Below are 23,255 nucleotides of genomic sequence, written 5' to 3' on the forward strand. Positions count from 1 at the left end.
TGTATGTAGATTTTAGCTATGTTTGGAATGTCTCGTTTGCAAAGGTGAATCTCTGCAGTCTGACATGCTAAGAACAGTGTAATATTAAAGCAGAGTTATATGAAATGTCAAATGTTTATGTTGCGCATAAGTTACATTTCCTCTGCTTTCTGCAGACAGCTCTGTTAGAGACACAGGAAACAGGTAGCTGCTGAGAGCTTTCTCGCACACAGGATTAACAGATGTAGTGTGAGGGATTCCCCCTTCCCTCATGGTTCACTGGGCCATCAGATTTGACACATTTGATTTGATTTGTTAACAGTCCAATGGGAGCCTTGGAGCCAAATTTCAAGATGCTTTGTCTCTAGCTATATTAGGTCAGATCAGGTTAGATCAAGCTCGCAACATTAGAGTATTTTAGCTTGGGACCATTTCCAAGGATATTGCATGGGAACTTTTTTTTAAAAAAGGTAAGTATTCATGGTTAATTTAGAATATTAAAGGAGTTTTCTCATGACTACGTTTTTATTTCTTTAAGACTTTGTGGAAATAGGTAAGGGGCACTATGTACACCTATACTAATTTCTCCGGGGGAGGGGGCTGGCATATGGGGGTCCCCTTCTTAAAGGGGACTCCCAGATGCCACCATGAACCCCCCCAGGGCGTCATCACCCCCACATCCTCTTGGGCACCCGAGGTGGGGAAGAGCCTCTTGTCCATGGATTGGAAAAGGGCTCTGGGAGAGAGGGGGAGGCTTGGCCACCCCTCTCCTCCAGAGCCCCCATAACATGGACCATGCAGGCTGGTATTGCTCAGGGTATGAAGCCCCAGGCGGCCGGGGCTCTGCATTCTGGCTATCCCAGCCTGCATGGGGGAGAAGAAGTTAAAGAGGCTAGGGAGGGGAAACCCCACATCATTTTTTTTAAATTTCCCATACTCTGAACAAAAAAAATACATTTATTATTTATTTCCTTGGTTACGATTATGGCTCGCAAATATGGCTCGTAATCTGGAATTACTGGTCGAATGCGGATGCAATTATGGATGCACTCAAAATCACTATCCGTAATAGCGGGAGATTACGAATGACAATTCCGATGTTGTAATCGGCCTGTAATTACGGTATAGCCGTAACTACGAGGTCGTAATGGGCATACCTGAGCCCCTCTCCATTGCGCATGCGCAGCCCCACTCAAAGGACCTAACAGACTGATAGTAGCTGGAACAACCGCCAGGTAAGTAAATCTAATGTGACCATCTTACAGAGACCAAGTGACCACAAGGTAAAGTAACAGTGGCTTAGTAACAGTGACTTATGTTTCTTCCAGAGTAAAATGAGCAATACATTACTTCTCTCCTATGTTGCTGTCATTTACAGTAGTTAATTGAAATCTGACAGAACCGACTAATCCATGTCTTCATGGGGGATTTAAATTATTCTTTACAAAAACGCTCCCTGGAAAGGACCTATACAAAGATGCCGGCTGCCCACCCTACCTGTTTGCACTCTGTTCTGGCAGTTATACTGAACAACTGCCATTCACTAAGTGCTTTTGAAAATAAAGAAAGCCCTGAGAATCCCCCATGAGGAGATGGACTAGTCCAAAACCTATCAGTTATGTCAGATTTCTACTGCCTCCTGTAAGTGACAGCAGCATAGGAGAAAAGTAATTTATATCACATTTTACTCTGGGAGAAATGTACTTTATATGTATGTGTTTTCATGTAATTTAAATTTTACAATTTTTCGTGATAGTGGCCCTTAAAGATCTCCTATAGCTATCAGGGCCATCACAAGTCACAACTGGCACTTGATGTATCTTGATGTATCTACCCACAGCCTCTTCCCCCATCATTCCTGCGGCTGGATAATTAACTATGAATGAGGTTTATAAATCCAGAAGAGCCCTCCCCGCTGTGGACTCTGCAGGCCTTCTTCTGCTGCGGATTTATATTAGCGCTCCAGGGATCGCACAGAAAAGCCCGCCGTGGATTACTAGGCCCCAGCCCCGGCAAGGGAGCGGAGAAATTTTACACATTTATTAGCATGCTAAATACAGAAGGGAATTAACTCTGCTGTCAAGTCCATGGAAAACTGTGCCAAGATTGGGAGTTCCTTCTTTATTAATTACACCGCCGGAGGTTCTCTGGAGTATAGCTAAACAAGCGCTCTGTAGTGCAATTTCTCTTCTTGCCTACGGATATATATATATATATATATATATATATATATATATATATATATATATATATATATATATATATATACATATCTGTTCCCCACACCACTTCATTAATAGCAGCAACCTGCCGGGACTGAAAAATGAGAGCTGTCAAGTATTTACTGCTTTTAAAGACCAACCCTGGGAACAGATAGTGGTTTTTAGCTTTGGATCGCGTGACAAGGGTTTATAAATGCTCATAGTCAAATGATGCATGTTTATATATGCTTGCTTACAACTGCAGTGGGTCACAGATACCCAGATACTCAGCCTCAACAACAGGCAGTCTTTTCTCTCTTTGTGAAACCAATTGACACAATTGAATGTATGTTGCCCCCTGGGTGAAGCAGGTGGTTTTGGCGCATGGATCTCACCTCTGGGCAATGAAACCAGGCACCCCATAGCAGCAGTGTTATGCTGCGTGGGGCGCGTAATGAAAATTTGCGGCCCGGTGGTTGCCGGACCCCAAATTACATCTCCCTCCGAGTAGCGACGTCTCGGAGGGGGAATAATGTTTACCGCCGCCGGGGAGTTTTGCAGCAGCAGGGAGATCCATCATTCAGCTCACCCGGTGCCCCACTTACCGACAACGATACGTACGCCCCCCCCCCAGGTCCATAGGCCCCTCATACCCAACTGCTGCATAATCTGTACTGCCATCCTCCAGCAAACGGCAACAGAGAGTGTGTGGCTTTGAATCATGGAGGATACCCGCAGGGCTGGTGGAGTGAGGGAGACAGGTTGGGCCCCCAAAGCCTCTTGCCCCCCCATGAAAGTGGTGGTCCCGGGGGCAAAGATCTACAGATATGGGTGCTCTGAGTTAATTCACCCTTACCTTGAGCCACTGTGCAATTGACCCGAGGAAGCGGGTGGATCAGTGGCGTACCTAGGGCATTTGACACCCGGTGCTGGGTATTATAAGACACTACCCCCAAAAGGAGTGAATACGGCATACTAAGCACGCCATGTCAGGTAATGCCAGATATAGATGCCACCAGTACAGATAATATAGTTGCCCCATTATAGGTAGCTAGTATAGTTGCCCCAATAGTATAGCTAGTATAGTTGCCCCAGTATAGGTAGTATAGTTGCCCCCCAGTATAAGTAGTATAGTTGCCCCCAGTGTAGTTTGTATAGTTGCCCCCAGTGTAGCTAGTTTAGTTGCCCCCAGTGTAGCTAGTTTAGTTGCCCCCAGTGTAGCTAGTTTAGTTGCCCCTAGTATAGTTAGTATATTTGCCCCCCGTATAGCTAGTATATATGCCCCCAGTGAAGGTAGTATAGTTGCCCCCAGTGTAGCTATTACAGTTGCCCCCAGTGTAGGTAGTATAGTTGCCCCCCAGTATAGATAGTATAGTTGCCCCCCAGTGAAGGTAGTATAGTTGCCCCCAGTGAAGCTAGTATAGTTGCCCCCAGTGAAGCTAGTATAGTTGCCTCCAGTGAAGCTAGTATAGTTGCCCCCAGCGAAGGTAGTACAGTTGCCCCCAGCGAAGGTAGTACAGTTGCCCCCAGTGTAGGTAGTATAGGTGCCACAGTACAGCTACTAGTTGCCCCCAGTGTAGCTAGTATAGTTGCCCCCAGTGAAGCTAGTATAGTTGCCCCCAGCGAAGGTAGTACAGTTGCCCCCAGTGTAGGTAATATAGTTGCCCATGTGTTATCAGTAGATAGCGCTCCGCTGTCACATCGATATACAGTATACCCCAAAGGAATTGCACTCACCCGTCCTAAATCACCACTATTAGATTGGTCTCAGATCGCTCTAGGTCCAGCCCCCGGTCCACGGGTCTGCTGTCTCTTCTCTTAGGCAGTAGTTTCTTCCAGTGGTATGATGGATCTCAGTACCTCATAATAAACAGAGGTCACATAGCGTAATCCAGTTTGGTTAAAATAAACGTTATTATTAAAAACAACTCACACTTTGTGGCAAGGTTACAGCGTTTACAGTGTTAACGGTCTCTCCCCCGTGCCTCCTGGACAGGCTCGCTAGGATTCCCCGCAACCGCGGCTTCCAGCCGCTCCGTGGGTCACTTCCTACTTGTCCGAGGCGAGTATAGTTGCCCCCAGTATAGCTAGTATGGTTTCCCCCCCATGAAGCTAGTGTAGTTGCCCCCGGTGAAGCTAGTATAGTTGCCCCCAGTGAAGCTAGTATAGTTGCCCCTAGTGAAGCTAGTATAGTTGCCCCCAGCAAAGGTAGTATAGTTGCCCCAGTATAGCTAGTATAGTTGCCCTCAGTATAGCTAGTACAGTTGCCCCCAGTGTAGGTAGTATAGTTGTCCCCAGTGTAGGTAATATAGTTGCCCCAGTATAGCTAGTATTGTTGCCCCAAGAGGGAAGCTAGAAGGAGGGGCAGCGGGGACAGCGGCGGGGAGGGGGGCCAGAACCCCTCCCTCACCTGGGTCCCCTCCTTCTGCCTCTCTCCCCCTCCATAGATTATTACTCACCTCACTTCAGCGTCCCAAGCACTGGAGCGCAGTGTCATGTCGTCACAGGTCTCCGTCTTTAATGCTGCTCATTGTGCGAAGCACAGTGGGCGGCATTTGTGACTAAAAAGAATACATAAGACATGGGCCTCAACCCTAAAACTTTCTAAACTCTATTCTCCTACTTATCACGGTTAAAATGTTACCTCATATGCCTCTTGTAGTTTTGCTAAAACTTTGATCATCATTTTGAAAATTACTTTTTCTATGTTGGATTGAGTTTGTCCCTACCTATTTTTTACGTGAATATGGGTCCAAGCTTTAAGACACACTAAAATGTATTCATCAAATCGTCATGGTTAAAATGATAACACCACATGTGCCTCATTTAGTAACAAACTGGTGGTGCACTCGCCACAACTATACTGGACATACAGTATATATACGCTCAGTTTGCATTAAGTGGAACTTTTCTTAATTTTTTTTATTACCATTGGTTATTGAAGCGCTTGTACACAGATGACAATAGGTTCAAGGGTGTGCCTGTGCAAGACTATGACAGCATTTCGCATTGGATTTCAAAGGTGAATAAAGATGGCACCGTCCATATCCCCCTCATTACAAGTTTCTATTCAGTTCAGCCCTGGTGCAGAGATAGGCTTCATTCAGCGGAAGTATAAATTCATAGACGGCTACCAAAAACCGCACAAACAGATGTCCTACTGTGCAGGTCTTGACTTCCCAACAGCGCTTGTATTTTACATCACAACAAATTGCTGGTACCTTTACAAAAATAGCCTCCTGCTTTATCTGGGCTGAACAAAGGCAGGCTCTGCGCAGCGGTAAACAGTCTGCAGGTCCAGGGAGGCGGCAGTGAATTCTCTTTTGAATTGAAAGGCCCTTATTAAGCTGAAGTGCGCGGCCCGTTACCCGTCTCTGACGTCAAGTGGAGATGCCATTAAACACTGACCATGTTAATCGGCAAATTGCTGTATCTAACTCATTGTGACATATGGATTGCCGACATGCGGCTGTTCCTTCGCACACAATGCAGAGAAGAAACTCGACGAAGGTTCGCAGATGCATTTGGCATCTCTGTTTATCTGCAACAAATGTCTTCGTAAACAGGAAAATACATGGGGCACTGCTGCATCTGCCTGGCCAGGCTGAATTCCTATAGCGTATGACTAATAGGGGCTTATTCACAAAGGCAGCATTAGCCCTGATTGCTAGAAAATTATATTTTTGCAAAAATAGTGGTACTTTCAGATCACGATATTTATTATTATTATTATTTATAGTATTAACCTGTTTGAAGATGCGCAATCCTTTTAAAGAGAACTCAAGGCGGTTCGGCAGGGGGGCAGATGAGACACAGAGGCATGTTCTCTGCCTCATCATGACATGCCTCTGTGTCCCCACACCGCCGCTCTCTGCCCCCCCCCCCCCCCCCCCCGAGATTGGCAACATTATTTGTCACCATCTCAGAGGTAAACAGAGGGGAGAAGAATTCCATGTTCAAAACACCCGCCAAGGGTGTTCTTGCAGGATTTCCAGAGCTGCCATTGGCCAGCTCTCACTTCCTAGCCGCGCCTCCTGCCGCTCTCCCGCCTCCCCGCATGCTGGATGATAAAATCTCTCATCCCAGCGTCATGACATATAGATCACAAAAGTCAAAGTGGGCCATTGCAGCCCACAGGACTTTTTTGCGTCTACCTGATCCGCTCAACCCCACAGATCAGGTAGCCTACTTTTTTTATTTATTTTTTTAGCCCACCTTGGGCTCTCTAGTCTTTAACCTCAGCCGGCAGAACTTGTTGTTCTGCCTAATGAGGTCATGCAGAGCAGTGTATACTTACCTGCAGTGGCGGACATACGGCCGTGCAGGCCGTGCCGCCGCACGAGGGCCCCTGAAGTTCCGTTTTCTTCAGGGGCCCATTAAGTATTTTTTTTTTTAATTTTTTTTTTATTATTTTATTCCCCGGGGGGCCCCCCGATTCCTATCCTCCCTCCCTCCCTCACCTCGGGGGGCCCCCCTCCCGATATGCGCGGCGGGAGAGCGAGCGAGCGAGCGGCAAATGCAGGAAGTCTTCAGGGCTCTCCAGGCATCCGCTAGAGGCCCAGCCGCTTAGTCTCCAATATGTCTGGGCCTCTAGCGGATGCGTGGAGAGCCCTGAAGACTTCCTGCATTTGCCGCTCGCTCTCCCGCCGCGCATATCGGGAGGGGGCCCCCCGAGGTGAGGAAGGAAGGGAGGGAGGGAGGATAGGAGTCGGGCCCCCCACCCGGATAGCTACCCACCCGGCTACCTAACCACCTACCCACCCGGCTACCTACCTACCCACCCACCAGGCTTCCTACCTACCCACCCGACTACCTAACCACCCACCAGGCTTCCTACCTACCTACCCACCCACCAGGCTTCCTACCTAACCACCCACCCAACTACCTAACCACCCACCCGGCTACCTACCCACCCACCAGGCTTCCTACCTAACCACCCACCCAACTACCTAACCACCCACCCGGCTACCTACCCACCCGGCTACCTACCCACCCGGCTACCTACCTACCTACCCACCCGGCTACCTACCTAACCACCCACCCGGCTACCTACCGGGCTAGTTACCAACCCACCCACCAGGCTACCTACCCACCCACCCGGCTACCCACCCACCCACCAGGCTACCTACCTACCTACCCACCCGGCTACCTACCTAACCACCCACCCGGCTACCTACCTAACCACCCACCCGGCTACCTACAGGGCTAGTTACCAACCCACCCACCAGGCTACCTACCCACCCACCAGGCTACCTACCTACCCACCCACCCACCAGGCTACCTACCCACCCACCAGGCTTCCTACCTACCCACCCGGCTACCTACCTACCCACCCGGCTACCTACCCACCCACCAGGCTTCCTACCTACCCACCCGGCTACCTACCTAACCACCCACCCGGCTACCTACCTACCCACCCACCCGGCTACCCACCCACCAGGCTTCCTACCTACCTACCCACCCGGCTACCTACCTAACCACCCACCCGGCTACCTACCTAACCACCCACCCGGCTACCTACCGGGCTAGTTACCAACCCACCCACCAGGCTACCTACCCACCCACCAGGCTACCTACCTAACCACCCACCCGGGTATATACCTACCTAACCACCCACCCGGCTACCTACCTAACCACCCACCCGGCTACCTACCGGGCTAGTTACCAACCCACCCACCAGGCTACCTACCTACCCACCCACCAGGCTGCCTACCTAACCACCCACCCGGCTACCTACCGGGCTAGTTACCAACCCACCCACCAGGCTACCTACCTACCCACCCACCGGGCTACCTACCTACCGGGCTAGTTACCCACCCACCCACCAGGCTACCTACCCACCCACCCACTAGGCTACCTATCCACCCAACCACCCATGGGAGCTGCGCGCCGGATGGAGGCTGGGACAGGAGGTCTGCTGCTGCAGGTGAGTAAATGTTTTTGTTTTATTTATATTAGCAGGTGTATGTTCTGGGCAGGTCTGCCACATGATTGCATGTATTTTCTGGGCATATCTGCCGACATGATTGCACGTATTTTCTGGGCATATCTGCCGACTTGTTTGCACATATTTTCTGGGCATATCTGCCGACTTGATTGCATGTATTTTCTGGGCATATCTGCCGACTTGTTTGTACGTATTTTCTGGGCATATCTGCCGACTTGATTGCATGTATTTTCTGGGCATATCTGCCGACTTGATTGCACGTATTTTCTGGGCATATCTGCCGACATGATTGCACGTATTTTCTGGGCATATCTGCCGACATGATTGCACGTATTTTCTGGGCATATATGTGTATTTTCTTGAGAAAACCTGCACAATTATGTGAATTTTCTGGGGAAAGGGTCACCAAAACTTGGGCCCACTGTCTTTGCGTTGCACTTTTCAAGGGAACCTGAGGTGAGAATAATATTGAGGCTGACATATTTCTCTCCTTTTAAGCAATACCAGTTGCCTGGCTGCCGTGCTGGTCCTCTGCCTCTTATTCTTTCAACCATAGACCCTGAACAAGCATGCAGCAGGTCAGGGGTTTCTGACAATATTGTCAGAACTGAAAAGATTAGCTGCATGCTTGTTGCTGGTGTAATTCAGTTTATTACTGCAGCCAAATAGATCAGCAGGGCCGCCAGGCAACTAGTATTGTTTAAAAGGAAATAAACCCTCACCCCGGGTTCGCTTTAAGTTACAGTTAGCTCCGCCCTCATCCGGTCATTGCCACGCCCATTCTATCCACTATTTTTTGCCGCGGCGCGCTTCGCGCGACGCAGGTTGTAGCCACGCCCATATTTTGCCGCGGCACAGGTCATAGGGGGCCCACAATTACAATTTTGCACAGGGGCCCACTGCTGGCTGTGTCCGCCACTGCTTACCTGTTCTGGACACTGGACCGGTTACTCCTCTTCATCCACCCGCAGCGCTGCACTCCCAGCATCCTCTTCTAATTTCCGATCACACGTAATTACATGTGATCGGGTCTCAGAAGATAGTGTCAGCAGTGCAGCGCCACCCAGTGGTGAAAGAGGAGTGATGAAGAGTCTCTTCCATCAACAGCGTCCGACCAGTTAACTATGACAGCTCCCTAAGCCGCTCTGCATAGCCTGCCAGGCTGGTGAAGGCACATTTCCCCAGTGGCAGAAAAAAATCAGCCCTGCAGTCACAGAAAGTTTTACTTTATTTTGCTGCTAAAAGGTTAATAAAGCCCCAACATGTTACACAGCTCTGGACAATACATAGGAATACATACAATGTAAACATGAGGTGACAGACAGAAGTAGCTAACGGTTATTATACAACATAGCACAAGGTTATACATGCAAACAGGGTAGCATGATCATGTGACCAAGCAATTCAAGTCTGGGTTAGTTCATGGGAATGGTGTGATCGGTGGGGTTGCAAGATCAAGAAGGACAAATTAAGGGGGGAGGGACCCTGCCAAAGGCTTAAGCTAAGTACACACGGGGGACCTTTGTGGCTAGTCGCTAGCGCACAGGGGACGCGCGCGCGACAGCTCAGCGACAGCTCCGCCCGTACGACAGCTGTTTACACGTCTCTGCCCAAAGGCAGGGACGGAGCGGAAGCTGTTGCCGAAGGTTCCTCCCCCCCCCGCCGGAAGCTCCATACATTGTATATGGAGTTGCTGTCGCTAGTCCGCATACACACGGCGGACTAGCGACAGTTGCATCGAAGTTGCGGCGACAGCTGTTGCCTGCGATTGACCAAGTCAATCGCCCGGAGACAGCTCAAACTAGCGACGGTTCGTGGCGCGCGCGGCATACACACGGGGGATCTGTCGCTGCATCATGCGCGTGCCACACGGTTGCAGCGACAGTTGTAACCCGTGTGTATGTACCAATACAATCTAAGGGGGGGGGGGGGGCATAAGGCAGGGCTGTGGAAAAGGTACTTGGCTGAGAGAGTTAAAGTGTGATAGATGGGGGTAGGCCATTTTAAAGAGGTGTGTTTTGAGAACTTGCTTGAAGGTGTTGAAGGAAGGGGCGAGTCTGAGGTGGGTAGGTGGGAGAGAGTTTCATAGGGTGTGGGCTGCTCTTGAGAAGTCCTGTAGGCATGCATGGGAGTGAGAAATGCACAGGGTGGTCAGACTGTGTTTTTTCTCCGGATATCCAGCTTCCTCCCACATCCCAAAAACATACAGGTAGGTTGATTGGGAGACCCAAAAAGATTGGCCTTAGACTACAAAAGGAATATAAGACGACGAGGGACTAGATTGTGTAGTCCTTTGAGGACAGTCAGTGACATGACTATGTACTGTAAACTGTGGAAAGCACTGCAGAAGATGTCTGCTCTATGTACAGTGGCGTAACTACAGACTGTAGTAGAGGTGAGTGGCTGCAGCTTACCTAGCAGTAAGTAAATTTCAGCCGCAGATCCATTACTCTATTAATCTCATTAAAGCAGGGGATACTGGGGAATTACAGTGCTGCCAATCAACTAGTGCTCAAAATATGAAAAGATGGAGATGGATCTGTAGTGGCGGCCTGATGGGAGGTGATTTAGGTAGCGGTTGCCGGGATGAAAGGTGTTGTTCGCTATCCTATTGGACATGGTTCACAATCTGGAGTATGTACCCTAGTGACTTCAGTGCGTTCATTGGAGACCAGGTTGAGTGGGGGGGGATGCCTTCTGTAGTCCACAGTTATTTCAACCATTCTTGTTGCATTGAGGATGAACTTGTTGGTCTTGCACCATTTGCAGATTCTCTCAATCTTTTGGTGGAATGCTTATCCTTCATTTTTTCATCATTTACCGCATATTTATGACTTGCAGGACTATGAGAAGGCCTCCCAGACACAGCAGTTTGTAACGCGGTTTTTGCTACGGGAGACCATGAACCAGCTGCAGTCCCTGCAGAGCTCCATGGAATGTGCACTGGAAGCCGTAGAGACCCAGGCCGGGGAAGAGAGGTAAGTCACTGCAGTACGAGCACCTCACTGCTCTACTCTGCATTGCATTACCATGTTTAAAGCGAAAATAAACTTATGAGATAATACATTGAATGTGTAGTACGGATAATAAATAGAACGTTACTAAAAAAGAAAAAAGTCTCCTATTGTTGTCCAGCCCAGGAACCCTTGAGCTGTTATCTGTGCAAAAGAGCTTCTCTGTGCTATTGCACCAATGTGGTTAAACTCAGTCCAGTTTTCTGAAGAGCTTAAACAGCCAAGAAACAGTAAGAGACAGCCTGAGATAAGGTTTTACTGCAGGAAAGTTCAAAGGGTCATCAGCTCTGTACTGTTTTACAGCTTAAAAGACAGTGTGGATTCTAATCTGAAACTGTTACAGTATGATGCAATGTTATAAACAAAGCTATAAAATTTCTATTTATTATCCAAACTTCACATACAATTCTTTATGTCATACATTTATTTTAGCTTCAGATTTGCTTTAAAAGCAATGTAAAATGGTTTCTTATATACCTTTATTCTATATGTATTCTAAATTTTGTTGTTATATATTGCAGTGTTGTCTAAACTGTTATAGGTAGCCATACATGGTACAATTTTTCATTTTTTTTTCGATTAGATAATTTTGTTTGATTATTCCGTTAGATCGAATATAAAGATTTTTCCATCATGTCCAATCAGATTAGTCTCGAAAAAACGGGATAATCGTTCGAATTTCTTGATCGAAAAAAAAATATTTTCAACTTTCATTCGATTCGATCGTTTAGATCGAATAAACTCGATAATCGAACGTTTTTATTGTACCATGTATGGCCACCATTAGGCCTCGTTCACATCTGCTGCGCTGAGAAACATGTGAAAACGCGTGGTAAAAAACGCATGCGCTTGTGCGCACTTCTGTGCGTTGCGCTGCACTTCTTTAAGGCACGTTTTGCTTAATGTAGCAGTAGCAGTTGTCAATAAAGCTTTGTTTTTCTATGTAAATGTATTTTTTTTCCAAATAGGGGTAAAAAACGCATGCGCTTCTATGCGCTTAAAAAGCGCACCCATTCACTTGCATTGATGTGCGCTTTACAGCTCAACACACAGAAATGCATGCAACCCTACGTTTTTGTAACGCTGCTCAGCGCAGCGCATAGATGTGAACCAGCTACATTTAATTACGTGGGGAAATCAATACCTTGCTGAACGCACAGGGCAATGCGCTGGGAAAAGCGCACAGAAACGGCCCTGATGTGAACGAGGCCTAAAAGTGCATTTAAAACAGCCAAACAACATAGTTTATACTATGTGTCCAAATCCACAGTTTTCCCAAAGTCCCGTATTTTTCAGACTATAAGATGGGCTTTTTCTCCCCAAAAGTGTGTGTGTGTGTGTGTGTGTCGGGGGGGGGGGGGGGGGGTCAGTGAGTTTTATAGTCTGAATAATACATATTCGGACCTGCGCCTCAGTCCCCGTGTTCTTGGTCCAGTTTCCTCCACTGTTTCCTCCCCATGTCTTCTATCCCCTGTCCCGCTGTGTCCTAGGTGCTTCCAAGTTTTGTAACCCCCCATGCCTTGGATTGTGTTAAATACATACATGCAGCCTTCGTGTTATCCTTGTGTTCCTTGTGTCCTCCGTGTCCCCTATCCTCAATGTCCCTTCTATCCCCCATGTCTTATGTCCTCTGTCCCCTGTGTGCTCCAGTGTGTTAAATACATACAGTATTTGCAGCCCCGCAGCTTGCATCATTAAAAAGTCACGGCTGACCCAGGAAGCTTTGCCGAGCTAGGAACCAATCACATGGGGGCGCTGCCACAGATAGCCAATGATGCTGCTTACTGCTCCTTGCTCCTTTCTTAATAGGAGCCGATGGTCTTGAGGGCGGGATCACAGCTACATCATTGGGGCCAATCACTGCACCCCCTATATTATAGTACTAATAGTGTTGAGAGGTTAACAAGTATGGATCCTGTGGTTTTTTTTTTTAATTCAGCTTGTACAATGTAAAAGCTGCCTGCATCTATCTGGGGAAGAAAACTTCAGTTGTCTGCTAGACATTAACTAATCTCCAAGCTGTTTAATAACAGGTGCTAGGAAACTGGCATGTGCCATCCACAGCTCCGATCCCCATGGGCATGCCCACACCTGCACAACTGCAACTCCCTCCATAGATCCCATGCCCATCCTTGACCACTGCCCGAAGTATGCCCACATCCACATGGGCACCAGGCAGCTGGCACGGGGGCACAGGAGGATGCAGAGACAGGGGGATTATTATTGTATAGAATGGCTGTGTGGGGCAGTGCACACCAAAAAGCGTTAGCGTAATCGCAAGCGCTCAGCGCTTTTTGAAGTGATTTTTCTAGGCGATTCTAGGCTTGTGCCTAATGATTTTCTATTAATAATTTTTGGAGCGTTTTGGTGTAACGTTTTTTATTTTTTGTTACAGTAGAGCTGTAACTGAACAGCTTCTGTAACAAAAACGCTTGGAAAATCACTCTGATCTAGCACTTTTGAGAGCGATTTTCCACTTTCCCATATTTAACATTGAGGCTGAATCGCCTCAGAAATCAGCAGAAATGTTGCAGGACTTGAGTTTGCGTTTGGGAGAAAATCACATCGCTCTGACGTGTACCATCTTATTCAAATGCATTAGCCAAGCGCTTTTCAAATCGCTGGCATTTTTAAAAGCGCTCAAAAGAGTTCTTGGTGTGCACCAGCCTGAGCTGGGTTATTTTGATAGGATAACAAATTTTCACTGTTACACAAGCTGACTACTTTACATTGTATCAAAGCTACAGTGTTATCCAATGAAGAGATATAATAAATAATTTTTTCAAAAATGTGAGAGGTGCTTTCACTTTTGTGAGATACTGTATAATGCAAGGATTTTCTGAAGACACAATCTCAAATGGAAGAAAAACAACCTAAGTATACCTGAGATATTGTCATATTTTTTTCTTCAAGACAGGATATCAAGCAGGCGGAGCCTAAACGGGTGGGGCGCAGATGCCACCGCCGCTCTCTCAAGTCTGGAAGCCCCTCATCAACGGACACTTGTTTAGGAACACTAACAAATGGTACGATTTGACCTGTTATCATTGACATAAAATGACTGTCTGAAAAAACTAACGCCTATACAGCCCTCACCGGTCTACCAGCCCAATCCTGCCAGAGAAGCATGGAGAATCTTATTGATGAGTAACTTCTTCTTTTACAAGTTTATAATTTATAATATATATATATATATATATATATATATATATATATATATATATATATATACATGTGTGTGTGTGCATATATAAAATAGGGTGTGTGTTGCCATCACTCGAAAATGTCTTGACTGATTTCAACTAAACTTGGTATACAGATCCCTTACTACCTGGGATGATATTCCCCCCCCCCATCCCCCCTTGCACACTTGGGCGGAACCACAGACAGCCAATCAGATTTCAAATGTAGAAGGCTGTCATTCTCACAGTAATAAAGCCAGAGTCTAACTTGGCACAGTTGGTCACTAGGTGACTGAGGTAAAAAATTTGGGGAAGTGGGCGGAGCACAAAGTGGCACAAGTTACCCGAAGATGCTTCGTCATGACAATCACAAAACGCACAGTATATGGTGCTTTCATAAAATGTTATTTTGGTTCTTTCTCCTGGTTAATAATTAAGCAAATAAGTGGCTTAACCTTCACAAGTGTTACTTCATTGGGGGAGGGGGGGGGGGGAACGACAATGAAGATAAATTAAGTGAATCAAGTCACTCGTTTCCTGGGGTTTGTAGAAGACACCCGTAAACATTACTATCTGATGTGAAGCGTTGCATTGTCTCTATGATGAAGGTAAGGCTCCTTGTGTTTCTTGCAGGTGTTCTCTTAGAGGAGGACGGACAGTGGTCTGTGCAGATAAATCGTCTGGAGCAGCTGATTGATAAACTGGAATGTACGGTATGTCATTCTATGCACATTGTTATTTCACAACTATAAGGCATCTTTTGTTAGCAGTTCCTTTAACCAGGAAGATTAAAACAAATAAGTCGCTTATCATTCCAGGAAAGGACTAGTTCATTCAAAAACATTTTTTATTTTCAGAAGGAACATAGTACAAACAAAACTGTCATAATAAAGACAGCAAAAGCGTAGTACATACTATAAAAAGGGCCGGAGCTACCATAGGAAAAAATGGGTAATTGCCCCAGGGCCCCAGAGCCTGTAGGGGCCCCCAAGTTGTCCCTCCCCCATCTTAACTGTTGCTCCCCAGGGACTCTTCAGAGTCTGTTAAGTCAGGAGGTGATTGGGGGAGTGTCAGCAGCCAGCTCAGGGCCCAGGAGGGAAATTTGGCGGCAACAAAGGGCCTCTAATGACGCTTTTTGGTTCAGGGGGTGTCTGTTGGGGGGGCCCCCAGGCTAACTTTGCCCTAGGGCCCAAGTGTAACTTGAACCGGCCCTGACTATAAATCTACAAGAAGTATGAAAGTAGGAGGGCATTTGCATTAACTATCTTAACCATTTGAGGACCACAGGTTTACATCCCCTAGTGACCAGGCAATTTTTTACAATTCAGCATTTTGCAGCGTTAACAGCTCGCTGCACGGCCATACAACTTAGCACTCAAATGAATCTTACCTCCTTTTGCTGTCCCTAACTGGGCTTTTTTTGGTGGTCTCTGATCGCTGCTCCGATTGTTAGTTCTTTTTTTATTTAGAAAAAAACCTGCTTTTTAAAAAATCATTATGGTCTCACTCCATTCCCCCCTTCCCTGCTTAAATTTGCCATGGACGGCAATCAATTATGATTTTTAAAATACATAACAATCAGTCAGAAAGATTGATTGCAATTGTTGAATTGAAAAGATATTTAAAAATTGTATGGTGTGTGGCCACCTTTGGATTACTCTAAAACCTGTAAGATCTGTCAGAATTGTACTACCTACTTTAAGTGCCAGAAACATAGGAAATAAGTAATTAATGGTGCATTTTACTCTGTGACAAATGTGCATTTTATGCTTTTGCATATACATATTTCAAATATTACACATTTTTGCGATAGTGGTCCTTTAACCACTTGAGGACCGCAGTGTTAAACCCCCCTAAAGACGAGGCTATGTTTTACTTAATTGGCCACTGCAGCTTTAAGGCCAAGCTGCAGGGCCGCACAATACAGCACACAAGTGATTCCCCCCCCCCCCCCTATTCCCCCCACCAACAGAGCTCTCTGTTGGTGGGGTCTGATCGCTCCACAGTTGTTTATTTATTTATTTTTTTATACATATATATTTAATTTATTTTTTAAATAAATTTGGCTCTTTTTTTAAATTTATTTTCTCCTGCTCCCTCCTTCCCTCCCCCCGCCAGCCAATCAGGGTGATCGGCTGTCATAGGCTTCAGCCAATGACAGCCGATCACTCCCCAGCCTATGGAGGAGACAGCCGTGTCACACGGCTGTCCCCAGTACAGCGCTGCTGCCGATCGCAGCACTGTACATGTAAATAGATGGCGATTACGCCGTCTAACAGTCTCCCGAGCCGCTCGGAGACTGAAGGCGGGGCGGAGCTCCCCAAGCAGGAGAAGCGCGCGCAGCCTGTGTGCGATCTCCTGCAGTAGCCGGCTCCAGGTCCTGACACCAATTGACGTTAGGCGGTACTGGGGCTGCCGCGGCGGCCACGCCCATTGGCGTGGAGTGGTCGTAGAGTAGTTAAAGGGAACCTTAACTGAGGGGGGGGGAAAGAAGAGTTTAACTTACATGGGGCTTCTGCAGGCACCCTACAGACATCCTGTGCCTGTACCAGGACAAACCAATCCTCCGGTCCCCTGCAGCAAGCCAGTTTGATTTCAGGTGACTGACTGGCCAGTTGGTGGGCCACTGCACTTGTGTGGCCCGGGCCCTTGTTCACGCTCCTGTCCCGCAGTACTCAAAATCTTCTACCGCATTTGGAAAAAAATGGTAAAATACAGAATGCAGTATTTTACTGACCTAAATTATTTACCAAACTGTCCTTAGTGAATTGAGGCCATGGAAGTAAAAGAATTGCCCAATCATTGGCCAATCAAAATTTGATGTGTTTACCAAGTTTTAAGCTAACTAGATTAGCACTTTTATTAAAAGACAGAATTAACGTTTTGGTCTCTAGTTCTTAATAATAGATAGGAGAACTATATTGCAGAGAAGGGCAAGTACATATGGGGCATGGATTAGTTATTAGTAAAGGCTAGCTAAAGTAAACTCTGCGGAAGAAAGAATGTCACTCAAGGCATTCAATAAAAAAATAGCTTTGGGGACAAAATATTATTCTTATCTCTCCTTCTGGATCCTGAGGTCTCCCCATACTCTGGTTCAATAAGTCAAAGGTGCCCTGACACCATGGTAAAAATGAAATTAATGTCCCTGTAGCTCAAGGCCAATTCATTTGACCATTTGTGCTGTCATTTGTTTTAGTCATTGGAACAGTAAGATAGCAGCATCTCTCTCTGTCAAAGCTGCTCCAATGATCCTTTCCCCTTACAAGAGAATGTGGACATTGTGACCTTCTTAGGTAAGGAGTTTGATGGCTTTTTCTAGTTTTCTAGTACAGTAATTCACAGTGGTGCCAGGAGGAAGCGATCTTCAATTACAGGAGATGAAGGCTGTGGACCTTTGGGAACTTTTAGGTGAGTCTAATATTTTCTCCCTACAAGACATAAAGGGTTTTTTTATTGAGAGAAATTGTATTGAGATTTTTTTTTTTTTTCATTTTTTTAATATACTGTATATAAGTAAGGCGTTATGGTATGCCTGGTGTGACTGAAAGGGAAGCTGAGATGAAAGAAGTCTCAGGTTTTATACTTACCTAGGGGTCCTCCAGCCCCCTTGAGGCTGCACAGTCCCTCGCCGTCTCCCCTCCTGTTTCCTTCTGGACAGCCTGGTACTGTGGCTTAGTCGTGCATTGGCGACCCAGCTGCGCGCTGTCCCCCATCGCCTACAATAGCGCAATTGGGGCATGCCTGCAGTTGGGCCGCCCATGCGTGACAGAGCCCGACTCGGCCAGAGTACCAGGCTGTCCAGAAGGAAACATAAGCGGCCCGAGTAGACAGCGAGGGACCGCTTGGCCTCAAAAGTTGCCTCAAGAGGCCTGGAGGAAGCACCAGGTAGGTATAAAATCTGAGACTTCTTTCCTCTCAGGTACACTTTGAGGAGGTTACAATGGTAATGAAAGTGGTGATTTACTTGAAAATAACACCCTTCTGTTTGAATTTTTAAGTTAAATGTTTTTTGAACATCTGGGAAGACTGTATTCTTGAAGGGAACCTGAGGTTAGGTACATATAGAGGTAGCCATATTTATTTTCTTATACCCACTTAAGGACCAGGCTGTGTTTGCCTGATCTGTGCAGCGTGGGCTCTCCAGCCCACAGCACAGATCAGGTTTGCAGCATGGCGATCAGACTTCCCCCCTTTTTTCCCCACTAGGGGGATGTCCTGCTGGGGGGGTCTGATCGCCGCTGGCTGCCCGTTATTTGCGGGGGGCTGCTCAAAGCCCCCCTCCGCAGTGATTTCCGCCCTCTCTGCCCATACCTGTGTCTCCTGCAGGCTATGGGCTGCGCAGGATGGATATCCATCCTGCGCTGGATAGGATAGGCTTCAGCCTATCATATGCCGGCAATCCCCGGCCAATCAGAGGTCGGGGATCACCAATCTCCTTTACAGCGCTACTGCGCAGCAGCGCCGTATGATGTAAACAGCGAGGATTTCTTCCCCGCGTGTTTACATTACGCGTGCAAGCCGCGATCGGCGGCTCACACACTGTTCACGGAGACACCCTCCGTGAACTGACATGGAAAGACCGCTTGTACGAGCGGCCGATTCCATGTGATACCACTTAAGACCTGCCGACGCCTATCGGCGTTAGGCGGTCGTTAAGTGCAATACCATTTGCCTGGCTATCCTACTGATAATAATGTAATGTAATAATTTTAGCCATAGATCCTGAACAATAATGCCAGATGTTTCTGATTAAAGTCTGACAAGATTAGCTGCATACATATTTCAGATGTGCGATTCAAACACCACTGCAGCGAAAGAGATCATCAGGATAGCCATGCAACTGGTATTGTTTAAAAGTGAATAAATATGGCAGGCTCCATCTGTCTCTTACTTCAGTTTCTTTCAAGGTACTTATATACGTATTGATTTTTCCTGTTCAAATTGCTTCATCTGCTAGGAATCAATTCTCCCAAAATGTCTGATCGCCCCAAATTTTGATTGATTTTTACCCCCCCCATCAAAAATATTGATTAGGCAGTATGGATATTGTAGGTTGATCGAGGACAGGGCAGAAATGGTAGTCAATTGATAGGCCATCATTTTTGCGCTGCATTGTACAGTGCAATGCTGTGGTTCAATCAATTTCAATAGATACCCTGCTGGAATCTATTTAAAATCGATGTGCTGTGTTTAGTGGGAATCTATTCCTCTCTGAATTGGTTTAAATCAGAGCGGAATCGATCCTTCTGCCACCAAGGGTCACAGTCTGTAAGTGTATGACCAGTTTTACTCGATGTACTTGCGTTAAAGTGTACCTGAGACGAGAAGTGTCTCAATTACCAAACTTACCTGGGGCTTCCTTCCGCGGGTGGGAGCATTCTGCACTTGCGCAGTACTACTGTGCAGACGCAGAACATTCCCAGGGACAGGAGCGCGTCGAGGAGCGCGCCTGGCCAGACCACGCATGCGCAATGAAGTGTGACTCGGCCAGGCTTTTGGGCTGAATTACAGGGGACCGGAGCCACTCGGAGAGATGGCCAGGGACAATCGACCTTAAGGGGGCTTAACGTGTACCAGAGCTGACTACAAAGCAAAAATCGATACTTACCCGGGGCTTCCTCCATCCCCATAAGCACGTGTGAGTCCCACGCCGTCAATCCCGCGATCTGCCGTTCTGCAGCATTCAGCCCCGGTAACAGGCTCAGTCGAGGCCAGCCTGGGTCTACTGCGCATGAGCGAACCTCTTATGCATGCGCAGAAGACCCTAAATTACATGTCTGAACTGTTACCGAGGCTGATCGCAGCTGAACGGCAGACCGCGGGAGGACGGCGTGGAACTCACACGTGCTTATGGGGCTGGAGGAAGCCCCGGGTAAGTATCGATTTTTACTATGTAGTCAGCTCTGGTACACTTTAACCATTTCAGCCCGCGGGGATTTTTCACCTTATGCATCAGAGCAATTTTCACCTCCCATTCATTCGCTAATAACTTTATCACTACTTATCACAATTTATTGATCTATATCTTGTTTTTTCCGCCACTAATTAGGCTTTCTTTGGGTGGTACATTTTGCTAAGAATTCTTTTTTTATAAATGCATTTTAACAGGATTAATAAGAAAAAAATTGAAAAAAATCATGATTTCTCAGTTTTCGGCCATTATAGCTTTAACCTCCCTGGCAGTAAGCCCGTGCTGAGTACGGGCTATGCCGCACAGGAGGATTTCTCAGGCCCTGCTGGTCCGATTTACATACTTTTTTTTTTGCAACACGCAGCTAGCACTTTGCTAGCTGCGTGTGCACTATGATCGCCTCCGCGCTGATTAGCCGCCGCCGCACTGGGCCCCCCCAGACCCCGTGCGCTGCCTGGCCAATCAGTGCCAGGCATCGCTGAGGGGTAGATCGGGACTCAAAATGACTTCACAACGTCTGTGACGTCGGTGACGTCATGCCGCCCATCGCCATGGCGACGGGGGAAGCCCTCCAGGAAAGCCCGTTCTTTGAACGGGATTTCCTGATCGGAGATCGCCGGAGGCGATCGAAGAGGGTGGGGGGATGCCGCTGCATAGTGGCTATCATGTAACGAGCCCTGGGCTCGCTACATGATTAAAAAAAAAATTTAAACTGCTCTGCTGCCCCCTGGCGGTTTTTAATAGACCGCCAGGGGGGTTAAAATAATCCACGCTACCATAATTAAAACCTATGTATTTTATTTGCCCGTTTGTCTCGGTTATGACACCATTTAAATTTTGTCCCTATCACAATGTATGGCGCCAATATTTTATTTGGAAATAAAGGTGCATTTTTTCCGTTTTGCGTCCATCACTATTTACAAGCTTATAATTTAAAAAATGTTCGTACTATACCCCCTTCAAATGCATATTTAAAAAGTTCAGACCCTTAGGTACCTATTTATGTCTTTTTTTTTTTTTTTTTTTTAATTGTAATTTTCTTTTTTTTTCCATAAAAAATTTGATTTGGGTAATATTTTGGTGTGCGAAATAAACAGCTAATTTTTAATGTTATTATATGTGTAAATTGTAATGTAAAAAATATGTAGATGTAGTTTTACTATTTGGCCACAAGATGGCCACCTTGAATTTTTTTCCCCTCCTTGTGCTTCTCGCTAAGCGGAAGCACAAGGGGGATGCGGAAATTTTTACGGGAAGAAATACTGAAGCCTCTTGTAAGAGCGCTTCGGTTTTTCTGCTGGGGAGACGGATCGGTGATCGGGAACCATATTCCCGTTCACTGATCCCAGGGCTCTCGGGGGACACCACAGTGGCACGGGGGCATGCCCGCGATCGCATGCGGGAGCATGCCGAAGCGCGGCACCGCAGCAGAGCAGCCGCCCGGACGTGAACTTCACGTCCGGGCGGAAGAAATAGTTAAGGAAGTCCCATGTAAGTATGGTACTTGAGACGCTTCTCGTCTCAGGTTCCCTTTAACTACTAGCAGACCGCTCCACGCCAATTGGCGTGAATGCGGCGGCAGCCCCAGGACCGCTCCACGCTGATTGGCGTGAACGGCCTTCTATGGGGCTAGCAGGAGAGCGAGCGCGCTGATGTGCGCGCATCTCCGCTTGGAAGGCAGAGCTCCGCCTTAAGTCTCCCAGCGGCGATCACAGCTCGGAGACTGTTAGTCGCCGTCTAATTAGGGTGTACAGCGCTGTGATCTAAGGCAGGCTGTACGGGGGACAGCCTTGTGACACGGCTGTCCCCTGGGGGACACAGAAGCGATCAGCAGTGAAAGGCTGACTGTGGGAGGGAGGGAGGGAAAATTCTTAAAGAAATAGATGAATTTATTTTAAAAAAATATAGTTACACAAAAAAAAAAAAAACATTGGGGGAGTGATCAGACCCCACCAACAGAGAGCTCTGTTGGTGGGGAGGAAAGGGGAGGGGGGAATCACTTGTGTGCTGAGTTGTGCGGCCCTGCAGCAAGCTCTTAAGGCTGCAGTGGCCCAATTGAAGAAAATGGCCTGGTCTTTAGGAGGGTTTAACACTGACGTCCTCAAGTGGTTAAGGTGGACATTAAGGATTATAAATATCTTGTCCCAAACACATACTGATAAGCTAATTTGCTTCCTTCCAAACTTGGTTGAATTATACCATGATCATGGTAGGGTTATAAGATAATGATATATATGATATAGAAGGGACATTAGATTGTGAGCTCCTCTGATGGACAGTATATGGACATACATTATTTACTGCACTCTGTAAAGTACTGTGGAAAGTGGCAGCACTTATAATTGTGTTTTGAAATCAGCCATAAAACTGAATTTTAAACAAGTGGTTTGTAAACCTAATATTGTGAACATTACACCAGCAGAGTCCTCGGCTACAACCCAAGCAAGAGGAGGGAACGGCCAGTATCACACAGATGGTAAGTTGCCTTTCTTCTTGCTATAAAATAAAAGCACAAAAATAGTTTAACGCAATTAACATCATTTAACCCCCTTGGCGGTATGAAAAATACCGCCAGGGGGCAGCGCAGCAGTTTTTTTTAAATTATTTTTTTTTTAAATCATGTAGCGAGCCGAGGGCTCGCTACATGATAGCCGCTGCTCAGCGGCATCCCCCCAGCCCCGCCGATCGCCTCCGGCGATAGGCGATCAGGAAATCCTGTTCATGTCGGGACGTCATTGGGAGACCCGATCCACCCCTCGGCGCTGCCTGGCACTGATTGGCCAGGCAGCGCTCGGGGTCCGGGGGGGGGGGCGCGCGCCGCACCGGATAGCGGCGATCGGGCGCGCGGCGGCGGCGATCGGGGTGCTGGCGCAGCTAGCAAAGTGCTAGCTGCGTCCAGCAAAAAAAAAATTAAGTAAATCGGCCCAGCAGGGCCTGAGCGGCACCCTCCGGCGGCTTACCCCGTGTCACACACGGGGTTACCGCTAAGGAGGTTAACCCGAATAAAGAGTGTCTAAG

General features: G+C 47.2%; 1 protein-coding gene across 3 annotated transcripts in view; it reads left to right on the forward strand.

Annotated features, from left to right (window-relative positions):
* NECAB3 (N-terminal EF-hand calcium binding protein 3) overlaps positions 1–23,255 on the forward strand; it is a 125,423-nt gene that overhangs the window by 63,484 nt on the left and 38,684 nt on the right. For 2 of the 3 annotated variants that reach the window (XM_068262685.1, XM_068262687.1), the window contains exons 6-9: positions 10,969–11,105; positions 14,055–14,167; positions 14,957–15,036; positions 22,657–22,713. In XM_068262685.1, the coding sequence (XP_068118786.1) occupies positions 10,969–11,105; positions 14,055–14,167; positions 14,957–15,036; positions 22,657–22,713 (387 nt within the window). The remainder of the gene's footprint in view (positions 1–10,968; positions 11,106–14,054; positions 14,168–14,956; positions 15,037–22,656; positions 22,714–23,255) is intronic. The other variant, XM_068262686.1, reaches the window with a different exon arrangement.

Source organism: Hyperolius riggenbachi, chromosome 12 (genome assembly GCF_040937935.1).
Source record: "Hyperolius riggenbachi isolate aHypRig1 chromosome 12, aHypRig1.pri, whole genome shotgun sequence".
In the NCBI taxonomy this organism is placed as follows: domain Eukaryota; kingdom Metazoa; phylum Chordata; class Amphibia; order Anura; family Hyperoliidae; genus Hyperolius; species Hyperolius riggenbachi.